Source organism: Medicago sativa, chromosome 4 (assembly GCF_051527215.1).
Source record: "Medicago sativa cultivar Bolivia chromosome 4, Bolivia_mono, whole genome shotgun sequence".
NCBI lineage: Eukaryota > Viridiplantae > Streptophyta > Magnoliopsida > Fabales > Fabaceae > Medicago > Medicago sativa.
Window position 1 is genome coordinate 55,024,453 of NC_140752.1, and position 21,608 is coordinate 55,046,060.

Here is a 21,608-nt window from a genome sequence, read left to right on the forward strand (position 1 = left end):
AAGATTTATAATATAAGCTACAAGTTCAAATTAGTTTTTTCGGACTCCATATAAAAAAAAACATAAACAAGAACTCTGACTAAAGAGGAGGTTTAGAGACCTGCTGAAAACGGTCCACTTTACTTTCAGCCAAAAAAGATAGGAATCAATGTCAATCAATAGAAATGCCAAGTAAAAAAGTAGTGTACCGAGCAGTCCCATCGGATCAAATGAAGGGGTCAGACTAGCAACGGACGAAGTGGGAGAAGAGCTTAGGTATAGAAAGGGACAAAGAGCAAAGCTAGGAGTCAAATAGCCACTTGACTATCTACTACTATAATAGAATAATGAGTGTGATAGTGCCACAAGAGACGCTATCAACAACTCTCGCACCTAAATGGCTGATCGGGTAAGCACATAGAATTGCATTAAAAAGAAAGCGGGTGAGAGAAGTAGGGTCTACCTCTGCGGCTTCTTCAGAGCCTCTCAGGTGCAACTAGTCACTTCCCGATAAGAGAGAGCTTAAGCTTTGTGGGTGTCAGTCCATCCCGAGCAGTGGGCTAGTCCCGAAATTCAAGGTTGATTTGACTTCTGTTAAGCAAAGTATGTGAAGCGAAGTACAGAACACATGATAGGCATCTCAAAAGCAACAAGAAAATAAAAGGGACCATTCCTGTGTGTGTGTGTGTGTGTGTGTGTGTCTATATATATATATATATATATATATATATATATATATATATATATATATATATATATATATATATATATATATATGTATGTATGTATGTATAGTGTTTAATTATGCGTTTCATCCAAAGCTTATGTGCGCAGTTTTAGTCCTCCTATTTTCATCAATTTGCAAAATTGGTCCCCCTATTATGTGTTTTATCCAAAGCTTAACAGGAATGATGCAATGTGAATTTGTATATTCAGGTATTTTCCACCAAATTGTCACAAAAATTGTAGATCTCTATTGCTTGTTTTGAACTCAAAATATCACTTTATTTTGATTTTTGATTCATGTTCACTGCTTAGGTGTCCATATATCTTCACAAATGGAAAAGAAAAAGTACAAATAAAACAAAATTCAATTCACTATCAAAAGGTTTCACAACTTAATCACATGAAGGATTTTGGTGCTGAAATTTGGCAGAATAAATTGGGCACACCATCAAGAGCTTTAATCCGCCTACTTGTCAAAAATTCTCTGCTTTCTTTTGCTAAGGACTTTCATGTCTTCCTGACAGAGAACTTCCATGTTAATTTTCCAAGATTTCTCATGACTTTTTCCTCCTGTAGATTGAATTCGTGGGTGGTTGAAGGAACGACGGCCTGTAGAAGTGCTTGCAGAGGTGTACCTTCTGTCTAACAACAAACAGAAAATAGATATCAGTTAACACAATCTAATCAAATATTATATAATAAATATAAACTAGGTCTGTATAAACACAAAATGCAGAAAGAAGGATGTAGAGTGTCTCAGACAATGAAAGGAATGTTATGAGAAGATTATGAGCAATCAATGAGGATACAAAGAAGGATGCAAATCACAAATATTTCAGTTAATTAGCGCATAGCCGAGCACTTTGAAATAATAACATAAAATTATAGTATGCTGTTTTATAAAATTTGGATGTTTTTTAAAATTACTTTTTCACAGTATTTACATGAAAATTATGAATTTCTCAAATCCGTGTTCTACAAATCAGTTAAAAATATTATCACAGATTTGAAGTTATCAGTGCAAGTTTGTTTTTCAACTCCATATAAACATCATAAATGAGAATATGTGTCTTAATCATACAAAAAGTTTCATATCTAATATAACATTCCAAAAGTTTTATCAACGGTCCTAAAGCCCATGGTCAAGATCAAGCAACTCTCTTTGCTAACACTTTCATGAGACCTTTGCGTTAAGCCACGTCGTGAGCGGTGACAAGTTGTAACACAACCATAAACTTGGAAAATTATTTAACTCAAAATATTATTATTTGTTTTCCACATTAGAGATAAAATCATATGATAACTTGTGGGAATACCATGCCAAGCAGATGATCAAGGACCAAGTTGGAAATTATAACCACCAGAGTTTGTATGATGGAAATTATATGTTTGAGATCAGGCGAAGGATTTTTGTCTTCAAGCTGAAGCTTTAGTTTTTACCCTTCCTCTCTCCCTTGGTGCTCAAAGGGTTGTCTCTTCTCTAACCTTCAAAAACTGCAGCACCTTGCAGTAAGAAACTTGTTAGCATATTATAGCCTTAAAGAAACAACAACAATTATCTTGCAAACAGTAATTTGAAAGCAACACATCCAATGCCATTTTCGTAATAATTCATAACAATGTGAAGAAAACTAGGTTTGTATCCGAGCAAGAGCCCCAATTTGTCCAAGATGGAGGTAGTATTCAGCTGAAGAATTGAATTGAAAATACCAAATTTTTAAAACAAATAATGCTATGAGTAATTACTGAAAAAATACAAAGCAACAAGTACTTTACCTTACATTAGAGCTGAACAAAAAAACTACATACGCACCGGAAATGAAACCCAAATCTTTATTCCTTCAATTGCGAACTGTGAAAAAAAGTATCACACATGAATTATATTTAACGGCAACCCAGAATAAATAAAACCCTATAGAAAAGGATCAATACAAAACTAGGAAAGTGGAAGAAAAGAACATCTTTAAGAAGAGTCATAACTCATAATTATAGAAGATGTAAAATATAATAAATCGAAGTGTCAAATTGTATTAAGAGGGAGCGAGAGATCCAAACCATACCTCGAAGATTTTGAATGTGAGATATTTTTGGCCAATCCTCACCTGTTTCCCTTTTACACCGTTTCCCCAACTCATGACACTCAGAAATACTCAAAGTTTCCAGAGCAGTAAGGCTTTGAATGCTATCCGGAAGACAAATCAACTTCGAACAGTTATAAATGTACAGTTCTTGAAGTGAACTAAGGTTCCCTAAAGAGTGTGACAAGGATGTCAGGTTTGGAAGATTGTTCAACAATAACACTTGAAGTGAACTAAGGTTTCCTTATGAAATAGTTGAACAAAAATTCAAGTTATAATAGATGTGATAAGTAACACATTATACATTTATGCTGCATTTAGCTCACTGTAAACCTCCTATGTGCTTATAAGATAGTCGAATTTTTATCAGTATTGTTCCAATGCCAATCATATGACATTGGGATAGATACATGATTAAGTGCATTAAGATATAATAGATGTCACTTCCAAGCAGAAACCATTGTGAAAAGTGATTTAACAATTCCAATCTGAATCATAATTAATGAGATTAATAATAACTTTAACTTCATCCAATAATATTAAAAAAAAATTCATTAACCAATAATGTAGGAATTAGTGAGTTGTCTTCAGTTATGTTTTGTTTTAAAGACAATAATCTTAGGAGTTTTTTTTTTTGTTTTAAGTTATGTTTCAGCTCTATTTATAGAGCATTAGAGTGTTTGTAATGGTATTCTTAATGTTATAAACAATATTTCTGTCTTCCAATATATCTTTTCCATAATACTTTTTCTCTCATATCCCTTCTAAAACCAACAAATACTGTGTTTAGGATATTAACATTTTCACTCAATAAGTAAATAAATAGATGGGGAGGAAAAGCCTAGATTTTCTTAATCTTTACAATAACTCATGAAGACTTTCAACATCAAATGTCAAGTTTATAAGCATAAAGTGGCTAAAATTTACAATAAAATGGTCTACTTATTGAACTTTAAGCAGTTGCAAACTCTGAGAACCTTTATTTCGACATTTTGAACCAATAGAGCAGGAGGAAATCAAAATAACATTAGTAACATTTATGCGTAACAATGTTTTCAATTATAATTTCTAAAATTTCCATCAATCAAGCTGGATAAAAAACATCCTTCCTATGAAATACCGACACAGACACGAACACCAGACTCGACACTGATTTGTCAACACCAATAGTAATTTGAGAAAATCACATGTTGTCGTGATCAGAAGTGTGTGTCTACAAAGCATTTTCTACAGAATCTTATATCATGTCTCATCATTTGAAAAACTCTTCCAGGTAGAAACTATGGTTTATAAAGATAATAATGGTAATGATGTACCTGGATCAAGGAATATATCTAGCCATGGTGTTCCTTTTCTATTGTTTCAGTAAGCACCAAGTTCCGCATGCCTGACACTAAAGCTAGATGTTGCTGCTGCAAAATTTCTGTCTCTGAAACTCCCACTTCCACAAATCTATGCTTTTTCAGCGTAGGATGAAATTGTGATAATGAAGCATTGAGATATTCATCTAATTTTCTCTTTCTACTATAAGGATTGGTGAATATCACATCCTCATTCGTGTTGTTTTTCTCCTTGCACACGTGGATTCCCATTTGTATACTTCTTAACCATTCAATCACATTCTCAGGAACCGCAGAGACAAAATGAAGCTTAAACTCCACATAGATCCATTCATTTTTTAAAAGTGCTTTGTCCATTTCAGACTCGAAATTGATCCCGTGAAATATTTTACAGAGTTCAATATTTTCTTCCAAATTCATATCAAACAAATATGTATGTCCCGAAGAAGGCAGATGTTTAAAATCGAGTTCTGGAAATGTGCATTCATAACCATTGACAAACAAATTAATTCCGGAAGAATAATAATAGAAGTTATAGATGGGATCTTTTTACAGAACCAGAAAGAAATTGATTGACCCCTGCTTTGATGCTCAAACCAATCTGGAATCCTAATCCCATCTGTTCCATTTGGAAAACAAATATTGGTGCACCCAGCCTCATGTAATTGCTGTTAGTTTAGCATAAGATATATATTACACATTGTCAATTATATATGAAATACTTAATACTATATATCAAATACTATTGCATGAAAAAACAACAACAAACCTGACTCAATAACATTCTTCTAGTTGAGGAACTCAATGATTCACATCCTAATGCATGAAGACATTTGAGATTCGGTGGAAACCCTCTAATTTCCTCAAGATGCTTGTTGCATTTCAATTGGAGGGTCCTCAGAAGTTGACATTCACTAAGGCACTCGGGAAGAATTTTGAAATTGCCAAAGGATAAGTCTAGAAATTTCACATTAACACACGACTTGAGAACTATTTGGAGACCTTCATATGGTAAATAGTGAGTTCCGAGATGAAGAGCTTTCACATTTGAAAACATTATAGAATACATTTTATCATTATGTTTTGGGAACCTGAGCATATCACATCCATATAGTGTTAATCTGAGATTTTGAAATGAAAATGGCAATTCTCTTGTGGAAGTTATACACATTCCAATCTCTTTTGTATTTGTCATCTTACATAATAATTCTGGAAAACTCTTGAGTCTCTTACAATAAGAGAGTTTCAATTTCTTAAGAGAGGGCAGCCATAAGGGTGGAACACTCTCAAGCTTGATGCATCCATATGCATTTAAGACTTCAAGTTTATTTAGCTTCCCAATCGAATCGTGAATTGCACTTAAATTTTTACACTCTCGAAACGAGAATTTTTCTAAATTTGGAAGACCTGAGACATTGGGTATATGGGTTAAATATTGACATTTGTCCAATGTCAAGACTTTCATATCCTCAAACCTCTGCACAAACACAAATAAGAAACAAACAAATAAATTTTAAAAATCAAATACTATACTCTCATAGTGATATTATTTTCTTGACAGAAACAAAATCATTGTGAATTTATAAATATATACAATTAGAAAATGAAATTATTTCACTTGCCTTGCTGCAAATACAAGATGGTAGAGACTCTGAAGAACATCCATTCCATTTCAATACTCTCAAACTGCTTGGAAGATACTTGGGATCTTTAGAAAAAGAGACATTTTCAATAATAAGTGTTTTGAGATTTGTCATCTTTTTGAAGGCCTTTCCATTCCAGTCTATTACCAGATCCGTTGAGGGAGAATTCAGATATATCATCTCAATTTTACTTGTTCCCTTTTAACAGAAAAAAAAAGAGAGAATGAATCAACCACAATACAAATAAAATATTGAGAACATGTAAATGTAATTAAGGGTAAAATAAATATTTGTTCTTAGATATCAATCTTACTTTGTTTTCCTGTAAAATATGAACTATGTCATCACGACACCACAACCTACTACGCTTTTCAGGCTGTTTAGGTGATTCTTTCCGGACGATTTCTTTACCCATGACCTCTATTAAGTCATGTAATGTCACTACATTCGAGTGCCACCAACTAATTTTTATGAGAGACTTATCAACCAACCCTCCAATGTGGCTATTTATGCAATAACCATAATGACGTTGAAGTATCTCTTTGACTTCTGCCAATCTACATCCTTTGAAGAAACAAGCAATATCCAAAAAGACACTTTGTTGTTCTTCGTCCAAAGCATCAAAGCTTACTTTAAGTATCTTTTGGATGTCTTCATGTGGAATTCTTTCATACTTATCTAATGTAGACTCACATTCTGCAATACTCTTTCCAAACAAGTTGGAACCCACTACTTCTATAGCTAATGGAAGGCCAGAAGCATACCCAACTGCACGGTTTAAAATCTCTTCATAACTTGAATGAACTTTGTAATTTTTAAAAGCCATCCACCTCAACAATTCAAGAGCATTTTCCGTAGACATCCCTTTTACTTCATGCATAATTTCTATCTCATGATTGGTTAGTAAGTGTTTGTTACGAGTGGTAATGATAACTCTGCTTCCAGAGCCGAACCAATCAGGTCCTCCAGCCAAAGCATGTAGTTGTTCCAAATTGTCAACATCATCGAGAATCAAAAGAATCTTCTTTGTACGTAGCCTTTCCTTTATATAAGGAATTCCCTCACTAACACCTCCTAACTTAATTTTCAGTGCAAGTGTTTTTAAAAGAAGTTCCTCCTGGAGATGTTTCAATTGATTTGAAGCTGAATTCTCTCTTACATTTTCAAGAAAACATGAGCATTCAAATTGATCAGCAATATAATTATAAATTGCTTTTGCAAGCGTGGATTTACCCATGCCTCCAATACCATAAAGTCCTATCATGCGGACTCCATCATCAGATCCTTCATCAAGAAGCGATTTCACTTGTTGTACTCGAGACTGCAACCCAACAGGGTAATTGGCAACATGTAAGGGCTGTCGACTGATCTTGTTGGAGACGTATTGGACTATATCTCCAATAAACTTGTATTCATATCTATTCATGTCCAATAAGATAAGTTAGTATGTAACAACATCACAGTCACATCCATGTACTCATTATATATCATACAGTTCTAAATTCTAACTATTTTGACTTATTAAAAGCGTAAATAAAAAAGGTGCTTCCAATTTAGGCTTTAAAAGCGTAAATAAAAATTAAATAAATAAAATGCAAAAAGGAAAACAAGAATCAAGTAAAGAGGAGTACCCAGGACCAGGACTAAAGTGGTAGCCGGACAAGTTAGCAGCTTGGGTCAGAGCCAACTTCCATTGATGCAACCGCTCCATGTTTTTCTTGTTATTTTGGAAACTCTTTTCGTGTTTAGTGAGATGTTCACCATAACTCCCACTTTGATGTCGTATGTGAGTAGGATCCACGCCATAGAAAACAGGCAAAACGAGACGACCCTTAGTCTTGTAGCAGTGAATGATGTGGACAAGTTCGTCCAAACAAAATGAAGAAGAGGCATAGTTGATAGAAAACACAGGAATGAAGATCCTAGACTCTTCAATGGCACTGTCGAGTGATGGTTTGATTTCATCCCCTCTTTGCAGGTCACGGTCATCAATGAAGGTGTGGATTCCCTTGTCAGTAAGAGCCTTGTAGAGATGGCCAGTAAAACCGTTACGAGTGTCACTGCCCCTGAAGCTGAGGAACACTTGGTAAGTGAATTGATAGGAAAATGAAGAGGACGAGGAAGGTGATTGCATAGCCATGAGAATTGAGAGAAACTGGATGAAACAAGAGTTTGAGAATGCAGAATATGAGTTTAAGTTTTTGTGAGCTGAAATGTGGAGTCTTCGGTATGAGTTTATGTATATAACAAGGACAAAAATGGTGTGTACAAGTACAACTTCCTGACTACTTCCTATAGCCGTGTGGACCAATCACACTGTAAATAACATCCTGCTAATTTCTACACTTTTACCACTAAGTCTGAAGCTTCCCTCTCATCTACCGTGTAGTGGTTAATTAACCATTCACACACAATTATTACTATAGGTTTTTACGTTAAACCTGCCAGCTATTTAGTAAACTCATAATAAAAAAGCTTAATATTCTCTCCCCAATTTTACGTTTCATGTTCTACACTTTTTCAAAGTTGGAAACTTCCTTCCGTAACCATTACTTTTCCTGAAGAAAGGTTAAAAAAAAAAGAAGGTAAAATTAAGGGTTAATTAAGTTTTTGGTCCCTGTAGTTTCGTTTTTAGTCCCTATAAAATTAAATCACATTTTTTAGTCCCTATAAAATTTTCCGTTATAGTTTTTAGTCCCTGCTGTTAAGTGACCCCTAACGGCACTGACACGTCATTATTTAATTTTTTTTTAAAAATCTTCAGAATTTTTATTTGATGGTTTTTTTCTCCAAAAATTGATTTGGGCATTATGAAATTACTAAAATACCCTTATTGTTTAGCCCATCTAGAGCGGTAAAATTTGTATCAAACCTGCATGTTAGAATAAATGAAACTCAGTTCATTACAGAGCGGTAAACTTGTGAATCAAATCCTTTACTTCATAGCACATGCGTTTGTTCAATTGAAGGTTAAGTGTTCTTAATTTGCAGGCTCTGAAGTGTAGGTTGTGGAATTTTTGTTGACGATTTAGGGTGCGTTTGTTTCAGCTTTAGAAAAAATAGATTTTGAGTTAAAAGAATCTAGAGATTTTTTTTTAGAGATTTTTTAAAAAATCTAAAGCTATTTCTGTTTGTCTACTATCATAAAATCATTTTTTTGAGATTTGAAACACTTACACTTGAGTTCCTTGCATTAAGAAAAAAATAGATTTTGGAAAAGCTACTTGAAATAGATTTTCATTTTGAGGCTAAAAATGATTTTTTTAGCAAAATGGATTTTTTAAAAATCTCAAACAAACACAACAAAAACTAAAAAAGTGATTTTTTACTCAAAAAAATAGTTTTTTTTCAAAAAAAATCCAAAACAAACAGGCCCTTAATGTGGAAAAAAAAATGAATTTCATGAAACTTAGGATGCAGCCATCTTGAATTTCATAAAAGTTAGTAATGCATATCGTTGGAAGTGGTGAGATATTGTGATAGAAATTCAAAGAGACAAAATAATGATAACCTAATGCACCAATACAGACACGATGACACTGACAAATGTGATTACATTCAACCAAATTCGTCCCTTGCTCAGCCCTACATATGCATATATGGATGGTTTTATAGATTTGAGGAAACTATAATTTCAACTTGTATTTCTTTGACATTTTAAATATTGGTTAATAGTATACAGTATACACTCCATAAAGGTATCTGTATTTAAAACTAATAGAATATGTTAGTATTTGGAACCTAATGCTTATAATCTTGAAACAGCTTCTTTCAATTCTGTTATATTTTCACTTTCTAACATTCTCACCAAAAATCTTTCAACCAAGAAACCCTCTCTTTACACCATTGATCTTGATGATTCATATTTGAATCAAGCTTATGCAACAGCAACTACACTCTTTGCAATTCTTGGCGAATGGATGATCTTGATTCTCAAATTTTCGATCGCATTGTTCTTCGTCCCTCTAACTCCTTCTTTCACACTCCATTCAACAACTTCAACTGTTCTTAATGTCACCAATGGAAAAACCTTCACAGCCAACTTGGGTGTCGAGTTTCTTGCGAAACACTCCAACACTATTGGAAGCACAATTCACTACGACTCTCTTCATTTCTCACTCTTCCACCGTCAAGAAAGCCTCTCAACTTTCTCTCTTTCGAAGCCTTTTTACAATGAACCTGTGGATGCTTCAACTCAAGAAGCAAAGTTTCGTAACGTGTCTATGACGATTGATGGATGGAAAGTTCATGGTATTGGAGAAGCTTGAGGGTTGGTGTATTTGGATTTACGGATTAGTGCTAATGCGAGATACATTCAACCAATGTGGCCGGTTATGAAAGACAAGCTTGTAGGTCGTTGTGGAGAAATGAAAGTTGAAATGTGTGGCTCAGGTTCAAGCGTCGTTGTTAACCCGCTTCTTGCGTCGTGCGATGTTCATAGTGATTTGGTGACTAACGTCAGGATTGCGTTGTTTGGAATGTTGATCTTTCTTCTTGTGATTGCTGTGGCTGTTCCTCTTATTGTTGAGCATTTCTTTTGCTCTGCCACTTTTTCTTGAATTTGAGTCTCTTAGTTTTTTCTTCTTCTAGGAATTGTAAATTTGGTTTCTTTCCTTCTTCATGGATTTCAATTCCATGTGTTAGTTGTGTTGTAGAGTTTCAGTTTTTTTTCTGAATCATGAAAGTGTAATAGAGATAAACAATAGTGTAATAATAATATGCAACACTTTGGATGATTGAAAGTGTTGTATTTGTTCAAAATGGAATAATGCAATGCAACTTTCTTCCCTGTTACATTTTTTTTCTTTCAATTTTCCAATACCCCTTTTTCTTTTCTTTAATTATTATTGTTTCAGTGTGATTCGATGGATATTTTTGTTATATTCTTTTTCAAGATTCGATGAATATCAACTGCAGAATTTCATTCTTCTGAATGAAGGTATATACAATAGCTCATAATTAAGATAGATAATAATAAAATGGAGCTCAAAAACATGTATATGCGCATGGGCAAGGGTAGTTACCTGTACAAATGTGTTAAAGGGTGTGTTGCTAGTACTCTTCGGAATACGAACACACATTTGGATTTATTTATTTTTTTATGTGGAAATTTCCCTTTAGAGTGTGACTAAACCTGTTTTGAAATGCTACACACATTACATTGAAATACCATAATGTAATATTTTGGTAACTTATAATCAAACACTTGAACTGAAAAATGAAAAAAAATATAAACTAAGCATCCAACTTTTTGAAATGAAAGTTCACATCATTGTACAGAGATTGTGACAAACCATCATCTGTCAAAATGAAAATATGTACAGAGATTCTCCCATGTTCAATCATACAACTGAGGTGCAAAGCATATCAATACGCACTGCCCTTTCAAACAACCAATGGTTTCTGTAGTGCGAGCAACAATGCAAATAGCCAGATGACTACAGATCGTTTCCTGACAATGCATAGTTTTGGTTAGAGAAAAGTTGTGTAAATTACCGACAAATGTTCAATTTTATGAGAGAGGGATTTTTGTTAGAAACATAACTTCCTCATGTTTATTTCAACATGAGAGGATCCACTCTTGAAATTGTCATACACACCATTATGCAGAAAACAAACATTGTAACATATTACAGTTCTAAACTAAAACTGACTTATGAAAAGAAATTCTCCACTTCCATTTTCAAGATAAAAACAAAATAGAAAAAAAGCTTCTTTATACCATCAATTAATTGGTTTATAAAGATAATAATGATAATGATGTACCTGGACCAAGGAATATATCTAGCCATGGTGTTCCTTTTCTATTGTTTCAGTAAGCACCAAGTTCCGCATGCCTGACACTAAAGCTAGATGTTGCTGCTGCAAAATTTCTGTCTCTGAAACTCCCACTTCCACAAATCTATGCTTTTTCAGCGTAGGATGAAATTGTGATAATGAAGCATTGAGATATTCATCTAATTTTCTCTTTCTATAAGGATTGGTGAATATCACATCCTCATTCGTGTTGCTTTTCTCCTTCAACACGTGGATTCCCATTTCTGCACTTCTTAACCTTTTAATCACATTCTCAGGAAGCCAACTAAACCGAAGCTTAAACTCCACATAGATCCATTCATTTTTTAAAAGTGCTTTGTCCATTTCAGACTCGAAATTGATCCCGTGAAATATTTTACAGCGTTCAATATTTTCTTCCAAATTCATATCAAACAAATATGTATGTCCCGAACAAGGCAGCCATTTAAATTCGAATGCTGGAGATGTACATTCATAACCATTGACAAACAAATTAAATCTGAAAGTATAATGAACATCCGGAAGAATAATAATAGAAGTTATAGAAGGGATCTTTTTACAGAACCAAAAAGAAATTGATGTACATTCATAAACTCTGATCTTTTTGATGTTGCTTTGGTGCTCGAACCAATCTGGAATCCTAATCCCCTCTGTTCCGTTTGGGAAACGAATATTGGTGCACCCAGCCTCATGTAATTGCTGTTAGTTTAGCATAAGATATATGTTACACATTGTCGATTATATATGAAATGCTATATATCAAATAATATTGCATTAAAAAACAACAACAAACCTGACTCAATAACATTCTTCTAGTTGAGGAACTCAATGATTCACATCCAAGTGCATCAAGACGTTTAAGATTCGGTGGAAACCCTCTAATTTCCTCAAGATGCTCGTTGAAATCCAATTTGAGGGTCCTCATAAGGTGACATTCACTAAGACACTCAGGAAGAATTTTTAAATTGCCATGGGATAAGTCTAGAAATTTCACATTAACACACAACTTGAGAACTATTTGGAGACATTCATATGGGAGATAGTAAGAATAAAGAGCTTCCACATTTGAAAACATTATAGAATACATTTTATCATCATGTTTTGGGAACCTGAGCATTTTACATCCATGTAGTGATAAGCTGAGATTTTGAAATGAAAATGGCGATTCTCTTGTGGAAGTTATACACATTCCAATCTCTTTTGTATTTGTCTTCTTACATAATAATTCTGGAAAACTCTTGAGCCTCCTACAAGCAGAGAGGTCCAATTTCTTAAGCGAGGGCAGCCATAAGGGTGGAAAACTCTCAAGCTTGATGCATCCATATGCATTTAAGATTTCAAGTTTATTTAGGTTCCCAACCGAATCATGAATTGCAATTAAATTATGACACTCTCGAAACGAGAATTTTTCTAAATTTGGAAGACCTGAGACATTGGGTATATGGGTTAAGTATTGACAATTGTCCAATGTCAAGACTTTCATATCCTCAAACCTCTGCATAAACACAAAGAAGAAACAAACAAATAAATTTAAAATCAAATAATGATATTTTTTTCTTGATGGAAACAGAATCGTTGTGAATTTATATACAACTAGAAAATGAAATTATTTCACTTGCCTTGCTGCAAATACTATATGATAGAGACTCAAAAGAACATCCATTCCATTTCAATACTCTCAAACTGCTTGGAAGATACTTGGGATCTTTAGAAAAAGAGACATTTTCAATGATAAGTGTTTTGAGATTTGTCATCTTCTTGAAGGCCTTTCCATTCCAGTCTATTACCAGATCCGTTGAGGGAGAATTCAGATATATCATCTCAATTCTACTTGTTCCCTTTTAACAGAAAAATAAAAATAAAAATGAATCAACCACAATACAAATAAGGGTAAAATAAATATTTGTTCATAGATATCAATCTTACTTTGTTTTCCTGTAAAATATGAACTATGTCATCGTGACACCACAACCTACTACGCTTTTCAGGCTCTTTGGGTGATTCTTTCCGGACGATTTCTTTACCCATGACCTCTAGCAAGTCATGTAATGTCACTTCTTTCAAGTGCCACCCACTAATTTTTATGAGAGACTTATCAACCAGTCCTCCAATGTGGCTCTTTATGCAATAACCATAATGACGTTGAAGTACCTCTTCAACTTCTGCCAAACTACATCCTTTGAAGAAACAAGCAATATCCAAAAAGACACTTTGTTGTTCTTCGTCCAAAGCATCAAAGCTTACTTTAAGTATCTTTTGGATATCTTCATGTGGAATTCTTTCATACTTATCTAATGTAGACTCACATTCTGGAATACCTTTTCCAGACAAGTTGGAACCCACTACTTCTATAGCTAATGGAAGGCCAGAAGCATACGCAACTGCACGGTTTAAAATCTCTGCTTCTTGACTTGAAGGAACTTTACAACTTTTAAAAGCCATCCACCTCAACAATTCAAAAGCATTTTCCCTAGACATCCCTTTTACTTCATGCATAATTTCTATCTCATGATTGGTTAGTAAGTGTTTGTTACGAGTGGTAATGATAACTATGCTTCCAAAGCCAAACCAATCACGTCCTCCAGCCAAAGCATGCAGTTGTTCCAAATTGTCAACATCATCGAGAACCAAAAGAATCTTCTTTGTATGTAGCCTTTCCTTTATATAAGGAATTCCCTCACTAACACCTCCTAACTTAATTTTCAGTGCAAGCGTTTTTAAAAGGAGTTCCTCCTGGAGATGTTTCAATTGATTTGAAGCTGAATTCTGTCTCACATTTTCAAGAAAACATGAGCATTCAAATTGATCAGCAATAAAATTATAAATTGCTTTTGCAAGTGTTGATTTACCCATGCCTCCAATACCATAAAGTCCTGCCATGCGGACTCCATTATCAGATCGTTCATCAAGAAGTGATTTCACTTGTTGTACTCGAGACTGCAATCCAACAGGGTAATTGGCAACATGTAAGGGCTGACGACTGATCTTGTTGGAGACGTATTTGACTATCTCTCCAATAAACTTGTATTCATATCTATTCATGTCCAATAAGATAAGTCAGTATGTAACAACATCACAGTCACATCCATGTACTCATAATATATCATACATTTCTAAATTCTAAAGATTTTGACTTATAAATAACTAATACTTGTTTAAGAACGTAAATAAAAAGGTGTTTCCAATTTAGGCTTTAAGATGGTATTATTGAGGAATAAAAATTAAATAAATAAAATGCAAATAGAAAAACAAGAATCAAGTAAAGAGGAGTACCCAAGACCAGGACTAAAATGGTAGCCGGACAAGTTAGCCGCTTGGGTGAGAGCCAACTTCCATTGATGCAGCCGCTCCATGTTTTTCTTGTTATTTTGGAAAATCTTTCTGTGCTTTGTGAGATGTTCACCATAACTGCCACTTTGATGCCGTATGTGAGTAGGATCTACGCCATAGAAAACAGGCAAAACGAGACGACACTTTGTCTTGTAGCAGTGAATGATGTGCACAAGTTCGTCCAAACAAAATGAAGAAGAGGCATAATTGATAGAAAACACAGGAATAAAGATCCTAGACTCTTCAATGGCATTGTCGAGTGATGGTTTGATTTCATTCCCTCTATGCAGGTCACGGTCATCAATGAAGGTGTGGATTCCCTTGTCAGTAAGAGCCTTGTAGAGATGGCCAGTAAAACCGTTACGAGTGTCACTGCCCCTGAAGCTGAGGAACACTTGGTAAGTGAATCGATAGGAAAATGAAGAGGATGAGGAAGGTGATTGCATAGCCATGAGAATTGAGAGAAATTGGATGAAAAAAGAGTTTGAGAATGAAGAATATGAGTTTAAGTTTTTGTGGTCTTTGATGTGGAGTCTTCGGTATGTAACTATATAAAGGAGAAAACTTGTGACAAAAAATGGTCTGTAAAACTTCCTGACTACTTCCTGTAGCCGTGTGGACCAATCACACAGTAAATAGCATTGTACTGCCACATCTTCTTTGCTAATTTCTTCAAGGAAAATAAATGTAAGTTATGCCATTCAAACATCTATTAATGCAATGCAGTTTACAGACAGTGACGCTCTCATCTTCCCTCTCATCTTCCGTGTGAAACCAATCACCAATAATATCATTGAGAATCAAATGGTTAATTAATATTCTCTCACTACAAAAAAACGCGTGTTTTCCGGCGGCTAAAAAATGTATGTTCCGGCGGTTTTAGCCGCCACTATGTACAATTGTGGCGTTTTAAAAAATGCCGAAATTTTGTCTGCCACAATGTTTAAAGCGGCAGTTTTTACGTAGCCGCCATGTTGTCCGCCGTTTTATACTTGGTTTAAAGTGGCGGTTATTTAATTGTATATAACGGCAGTTTCAAACGCCATTATTTACATTATTGTGACAAAGCCAATAGGGGTTTCTGGCATTTTTGACTGCCGCAACTTGCAGAAAGTACTGGCGGTTTTAACCGCCAGAAATTACTCCCGAGACCTATGCACGTAGCGGCATGTCCAACTGCCAGAATTTACTTCTGATATTTAATCATTTAGGTGCCACAATTGACATATAAAATGCCACAATGCTCAGAAAATTGAAATTATTTTATTTATAATATTATTATTTCATAGGAATATATAATTGTACATTTCTATATTTTGAACAAAATTAAAGGACAGACAAATTTTGAACATTGTCATTGATATAGTTATAATTCAACTCAAGTGGAGTTTGATACAAATACCCATTCTCAAAATAAACAAGTCTCAAAATAAACAAGTCTCAAAATAAACAAGTCTCCAAACATAAAGTTACACAAACCATTGCTACCATCTTTAGCTATTCTCAAAATAACAAGTTTCAAAACATGAAAATGACTACACTACTGCTGTCACTAAAATTAGGACTCTCGTGCTCCACGTGCATTGCTTTCATCTGATGATCTAGATATGTCATTAGGTGTTGGAGAATCACTTCCTACGTTTGATGCCTGCAAAAAAATATTATAATTGTTAACTCATATTAAGCAAGATATTATTGCCAATTCAACAACCTAAGCAAAGTAAAAGTTATTATCAAAGTAAAAGCTTGAAAGACAGTATTATCCAAAATCAATTTTTCATAATTGATGAATTTAAAGATTGATGATGAAAAATTTAAAGAAATGCATTTAATTTATAAAAAAATTAGCAGTATTTATTTCATTAGCCCAATAGTATTCAGATCCATTTTGTAAAATATCATCAAATAATATCAATGCTTCCAAAGCTTAATGTAGCGCCGGTACTACTACATGGCACTGCTTGCATTTGGAATCAAAGATGATTTGACAAAGTTCCTGTTTAGTATGATTTATTTTATATAATTCTTTACTTAGAATGGAACAATGGACTTTATCAGATTAGACGAAAGTAATTATTATCATTTTTTTTAGAAGCAAAATTTTATTAATAAAGAGCAAGCTAGCACAAGATATGCAATAGCAGCTATAAACAGAATACACAACTTGAAGATAACAATAGACAAAGTCGAAACATACCTAAACAAAGTGCACATGTGTGACTAACTAAATTACACAACCTCTACAAGGTTCCCCCATCACAAAACTCAAAACCGGCTAAAACACTATAATCCCCCAGCCACTAAGAAACCGAACCTACCTCTACCAATAAGAACAGAAAAACTAGGTTGTCACTACATATTTTAACAATTATCCAGAAAGACACATGCACAAAATCATAAATGCATTGAGTAGTTGTTATACCTGTTGTGTATCATTGGGAAATAAGGCAGCAGCTAACTCTGGAGGCAGTGAACCACCTTCCTTCGCTTTAATGTAGCCAACAAGTGCTGCCATTTGAGCCTCCATAGTTGCAAGTTTTTGGTTCACCAATGCAGAACTGCCGCTTGAAGTACTACCACGAAAAGAGCCAAACTCCATACCGCTAAGTCGTGTGGTAGTATGCTTAAAAGCAATAGTAGGAACCACTCCCATTCCCATTCCTCGAACACGGCCAGAATGCTCTTTTCCAAATATCTTGCCAACAATATCATTTGGAGAAATTTCAGAATAAGCCTCAGGGTTTTCAGCTATATGATTGCAAATTTTCTCCTACAAACCAAATAATAAATAACCAATGAATAACATTCATTTCCTTCAATTCTAAAACAATGAACATAAATTTAAAATAATTTGGGAGGTAGATTATCAATTTACCCCTATCTTCTGAGCTTCTTCGTTCACATACTTCCCATCTGCACTTTTGTGGGTCATATCCCACATTGGACCCCGGCCGACAGGCTTACCAGCCTCAAGAGTCTAGATCAAAAAGTATAATTATGAATCAAATAACTTAATAGTCAACTTAAACAATGAATTAGCTACATACAGTAATAGACAAACATACTAGGATATGTCTTTTCCTCGCGAAAGTCATGGCGCCGCACGTATGATTAAAAATCTGTTTCTTTCTCGCTTCTTTGTTTCGCTTGCACATTTCCTATACAAGTGAGAGTATATTACTTTCTATGATTTAACAACTGATTACTTAAAAAAAAAATCAATATATAATGAAAAATGAAGTATACCATAGTCTCGGGTTTCAAGCGATATTCAACAAATTTCACCCAATGGTCCAAGGGAACATTCTCAGGTTTCTTGTTGACAATTTCATTCTTGCTCAAAGTAGGATCGAAGTTATCATCAAATAGTTTAAGTCTATACTCTCTCCACTTTTTACCAATTGAACCCTCAATATATCTTTTAGCTAGATCTTCAACTTCATTGAATTAAGATATAGCATGACAGTGTAAAGGTACAAGGAACGCATCTCATACCTCCTGCACAGTTTTGTGAATTCAGACGGCAATTTTGGTGCAGCGGCGATTAATGTGCTGACAGTTATAGCAGTTCTATGAGACAATCAGAAAATAAAGTGTTACAAGTATAGTACAGAACTAATTGAAGTATATTACAATCACAAGGAAACTAAAATCAAACTGACCAGGGAAATCAGAACAGTGGAAAGAAAGGCAAAACAATAACCAGAACATTATGATGCAAATTTTATTTTCCTAACTTCTATCAGTAAAATTTCCAAACTCATGTTGACCATCATGAGTTGTTAACCTAAAAATCCTTTCCAAAAAACCTCTAGGAATCGTACTGTTATGAGAACCATGAAAAAATAGAGGGCAATGGACAAATATGACAATGTGGTGGATCACATGTCCCCCACCGTTGGGCAGAATATGATTGAAATTATAGACCTGACTTACAAACATCATGCATCTCCCATATCAAGAATTAAATTGTATGCATGATCCTCTATACTCTCATCACAATTTAAAAAGGCAATCACCTTCAAGATTAGATCATAAAGCGATTGAAAAAACTAACTCTCACAAAAGGTTGAAAAAAAACAGCAAGAAACTAAGAGCTTGTGGAAACCTTAGGAGAGAAAAAAAAGTTAAACACGTTGAGGTTGATATATTGCAATTAATACAATCTTTGTGTTATAGAAACCACTTACAACAGAAGCATGCTTCATTATTTTTTGAAAACTTAGTGATTGAAAATAAATCCAGAATAATGGTTTACACATTCCAAATTACATCATTACCAGGATGCTACAATATTTTCAAAGCAAAGTGTGTGATCGTCAAAAATATGAAATAAAACACCATTTCGTGTAAAACACTTCCATTTTATATTGAACGATAGTAATAAAAAAAATGAGGTAAAAAACATCAGTAAATGCCAACCTTGTAACCAAAAATACATAACCAGAACAGGGATATCATATCCATTAAGACCAACAATTGTGAAACCAATACAATGCAGAAAAGAAAGGCAAATCAATTCACAAAGTGTTTTTTTTTTTTTTGAAATGGCAAATATTATTCTCGACAAGTCCGTGCAAGAAGCACTAAAAGACTCGCGGTAAAAGGGAAAAATACAATAAGATGCCACGATTAAACGGGACACCAAAACAAAGAATAAAACCCCAAGAAAATCGAAGAAAACATGTTGTGAGGCCGACGTATACAAGCCATAAACTGCCAGCATACTCCTGCCTCACACCCGAACCGGCCACCAAGAACCACACCAGCTAACCAACAAAGTGCTGTAACAACAGAAGCTGTCAGTTCAGCACATAACTAGCTCAGTAAAAACTCCCTAAGAGGCAGAACCGAAGGCAGCAGGGAAAAAAAAGGGGACTCAGCTGAAGGCCTCACAAATAGCCAGCACAGACCGCTATACCAGCAAGAAAACAACAGCTAACAGCGGCCCAGACTACCAAAAAACTACCCCCGCGTCACTTCCTTACGAAGGCACAATTGGGGGTTCCAGCACCATTCACAAAGTGTGTGTTGCTTGCTAGGTAATATATATACAATAATATCCAAATACATGAAATCCAATTCCATGAAACACAACTACAGGTTCTAGAATCATGTCAACTTTGTTTAATAATACTGAGAGCTTTGAAACTTCAAATAATTAATTTATTAAACTAATTGCTATCTATGTTTTGTGTACTAGCAATTTAGCAGCAAACCTTCTCACATAACAATAGTTCAAGGTAAATCCATCATTTTTTTAAGGAATAAATCCATCATATTATTAAAACTTGTATTAAAAAAATTGATAGGTGCTAAATGGTACGGCATTCTGTTTTACGAAATTTGACGAACTTCCTATACGCACAGCATATCTTCTCATTTATTTTACTAAAAAATGGGAGATTAACCTAAACAAATACTAACACTAGATTAAAAATAATAACAAAAATACAGCACCCTTTTGTAGAAATAATAATAATAATAATAGTGATCATGTCCCTTAAATAAATTATAATATAGTGATCATGTCTCATACCATGGACAATAAAGGCCAATGGATTTGCAATAAAAGGTCTTAAGAGATCAAACAACTCAAACAACTCATATCCGTACCATTCAACATTATTAAAAAAAAATAACTCATTCAACATTATTAAAAAAAAAATTCATTATTCCTGATTTGGTTTTTAAGAAACAACTCAAACAAAACAAGAAATTTAAATAACTCATATCCTCACCAAATAACAGTGATGGGTCGCAACTCTAGATCTTCCTGATTTGACAGCAAACCTCCTCAAATAACAGCAGTTTCACAAACCTCAGTTTTTCTACCAGTAAAACAAAAACAAAAAAAAATCAAAAACAAAAACAAATTCACAACAGCAGTAAATCTTCAATCATATAATCAAAACTGAACTCAAATCAAGAATAATACAAAGATGAGGGTTTGGGTATTTCAGATTAAGCAAATTTCATACTCACCAAGTTGAGAGAAGAGTTCGACAGGTACCACAGATGGAATCAATTTGCTGGAATTGATGGGTTTGGGTGTTTGAGGTTTTGAAATCTGTTGAAGATTAGGAATCTAAAGGTTTGAGGGAATCGAATGGGTTTGGGTGTTTGAGGGTTTTGGAATCAATTGAAAAAGATGGTTTGAAGATTCAGGAACGAATCGAAGATTGATGCAAGGAATCGAAGGGATTGAAGGTTTGAAAATTAGGATTAGGATGTGGTGAAAAGTGTGTTTCGGTAGTGTTATGGAAAATTTTTGGAACTTTGGAAGCTTGGAGAAATCGGTGAATGAGAAGGTTTTGTTATAAAATATGTTATAAAATATTTTATGTTATAAAATATTTTATTTTATGTTAAGTAGAAAAATATGGAGGGATTTTCTAAAAATTGGAAAAAAAAACGAGGGAAGTTAGTGCGCCAATATTGGAGCTGAAAAATTGAAAAGGCTAATAGCGGCAGTCTAAAATGCCTCAATATACAATGTAAATTGTGCCATTATATTTTGTTAATACTGGCAGTTAAAACTGCCGTAATGTACTGTATAAAGCGGCGGCTAGAAAAATTGCCGCAATCCACCGGATATAGTGGCGGTTTACAGGGACCGCCGGTACAAAACCGCCAGAATTAACGCGTTTTTTTGTAGTGTCTCCCCAATTTTACGTTTCATGTTTTCATTGTACTATTAGTAGGACCCTCTGCTT

General features: G+C 34.3%; 3 protein-coding genes and 1 long non-coding RNA gene across 7 annotated transcripts in view; all 4 read right to left on the reverse strand.

Annotated features, from left to right (window-relative positions):
• LOC146929932 (disease resistance protein Roq1-like) overlaps nt 1-15,678 on the reverse strand; it is a 32,065-nt gene extending 16,387 nt beyond the window's left edge. Inside the window, exons 1-6 of one of the 3 annotated variants that reach the window (XM_085701612.1) lie at nt 14,836-15,678; nt 13,489-14,596; nt 13,182-13,400; nt 12,356-13,057; nt 11,533-12,261; nt 10,828-11,218 (exon numbers count right to left, since the gene is read on the reverse strand). In XM_085701612.1, coding sequence (XP_085557738.1) covers nt 11,551-12,261; nt 12,356-13,057; nt 13,182-13,400; nt 13,489-14,596; nt 14,836-15,344 — 3,249 coding nt within the window. In that variant the 5' untranslated portion in view covers nt 15,345-15,678 and the 3' untranslated portion in view covers nt 10,828-11,218; nt 11,533-11,550. Of the gene's footprint in view, nt 1-10,827; nt 11,219-11,440; nt 12,262-12,355; nt 13,058-13,181; nt 13,401-13,488; nt 14,597-14,835 lie in introns of those variants that run through there. The other 2 variants (XR_015006228.1, XM_085701611.1) reach the window with 2 other exon arrangements.
• On the reverse strand, nt 1,601-7,991 carry LOC146929935 (disease resistance protein RPV1-like). 2 transcript variants are annotated; one of them, XM_085701621.1, is made up of 9 exons: nt 7,398-7,991; nt 6,080-7,184; nt 5,746-5,964; nt 4,893-5,600; nt 4,682-4,791; nt 4,100-4,593; nt 2,766-2,954; nt 2,482-2,557; nt 1,601-2,199 (listed from the first exon to the last, which is right to left on the reverse strand). In XM_085701621.1, coding segments are annotated over exons 1-6 (2,652 nt in total). In that variant the 5' UTR covers nt 7,907-7,991; the 3' UTR covers nt 1,601-2,199; nt 2,482-2,557; nt 2,766-2,954; nt 4,100-4,592. The 2 variants fall into 2 exon arrangements, with proteins under 2 accessions (XP_085557747.1, XP_085557748.1); XM_085701622.1 differs by lacking the exons at nt 1,601-2,199; nt 2,482-2,557; nt 2,766-2,954; ... (1 more) ...; nt 4,682-4,791; nt 4,893-5,600 and having other exon boundaries at nt 5,635-5,964.
• A 556-nt stretch (nt 15,679-16,234) lies between the features above and the next one.
• LOC146929936 (uncharacterized) lies at nt 16,235-18,333 on the reverse strand (the record flags this gene model as incomplete). Its single annotated transcript, XM_085701629.1, has 5 exons — nt 16,235-16,540; nt 17,315-17,662; nt 17,768-17,869; nt 17,958-18,050; nt 18,139-18,333. Coding segments are annotated over 5 exons (828 nt in total), but the record flags the coding sequence as incomplete, so codon positions are not given.
• Nucleotides 18,334-18,335: 2 nt separating this feature from the next.
• On the reverse strand, nt 18,336-21,226 carry LOC146929937 (uncharacterized). The gene is made up of 3 exons (XR_015006230.1): nt 20,878-21,226; nt 20,634-20,723; nt 18,336-18,462 (listed from the first exon to the last, which is right to left on the reverse strand). It is a non-coding gene; the product is annotated as an uncharacterized LOC146929937 (long non-coding RNA).
• Between the last annotated feature and the right edge of the window lie 382 nt (nt 21,227-21,608).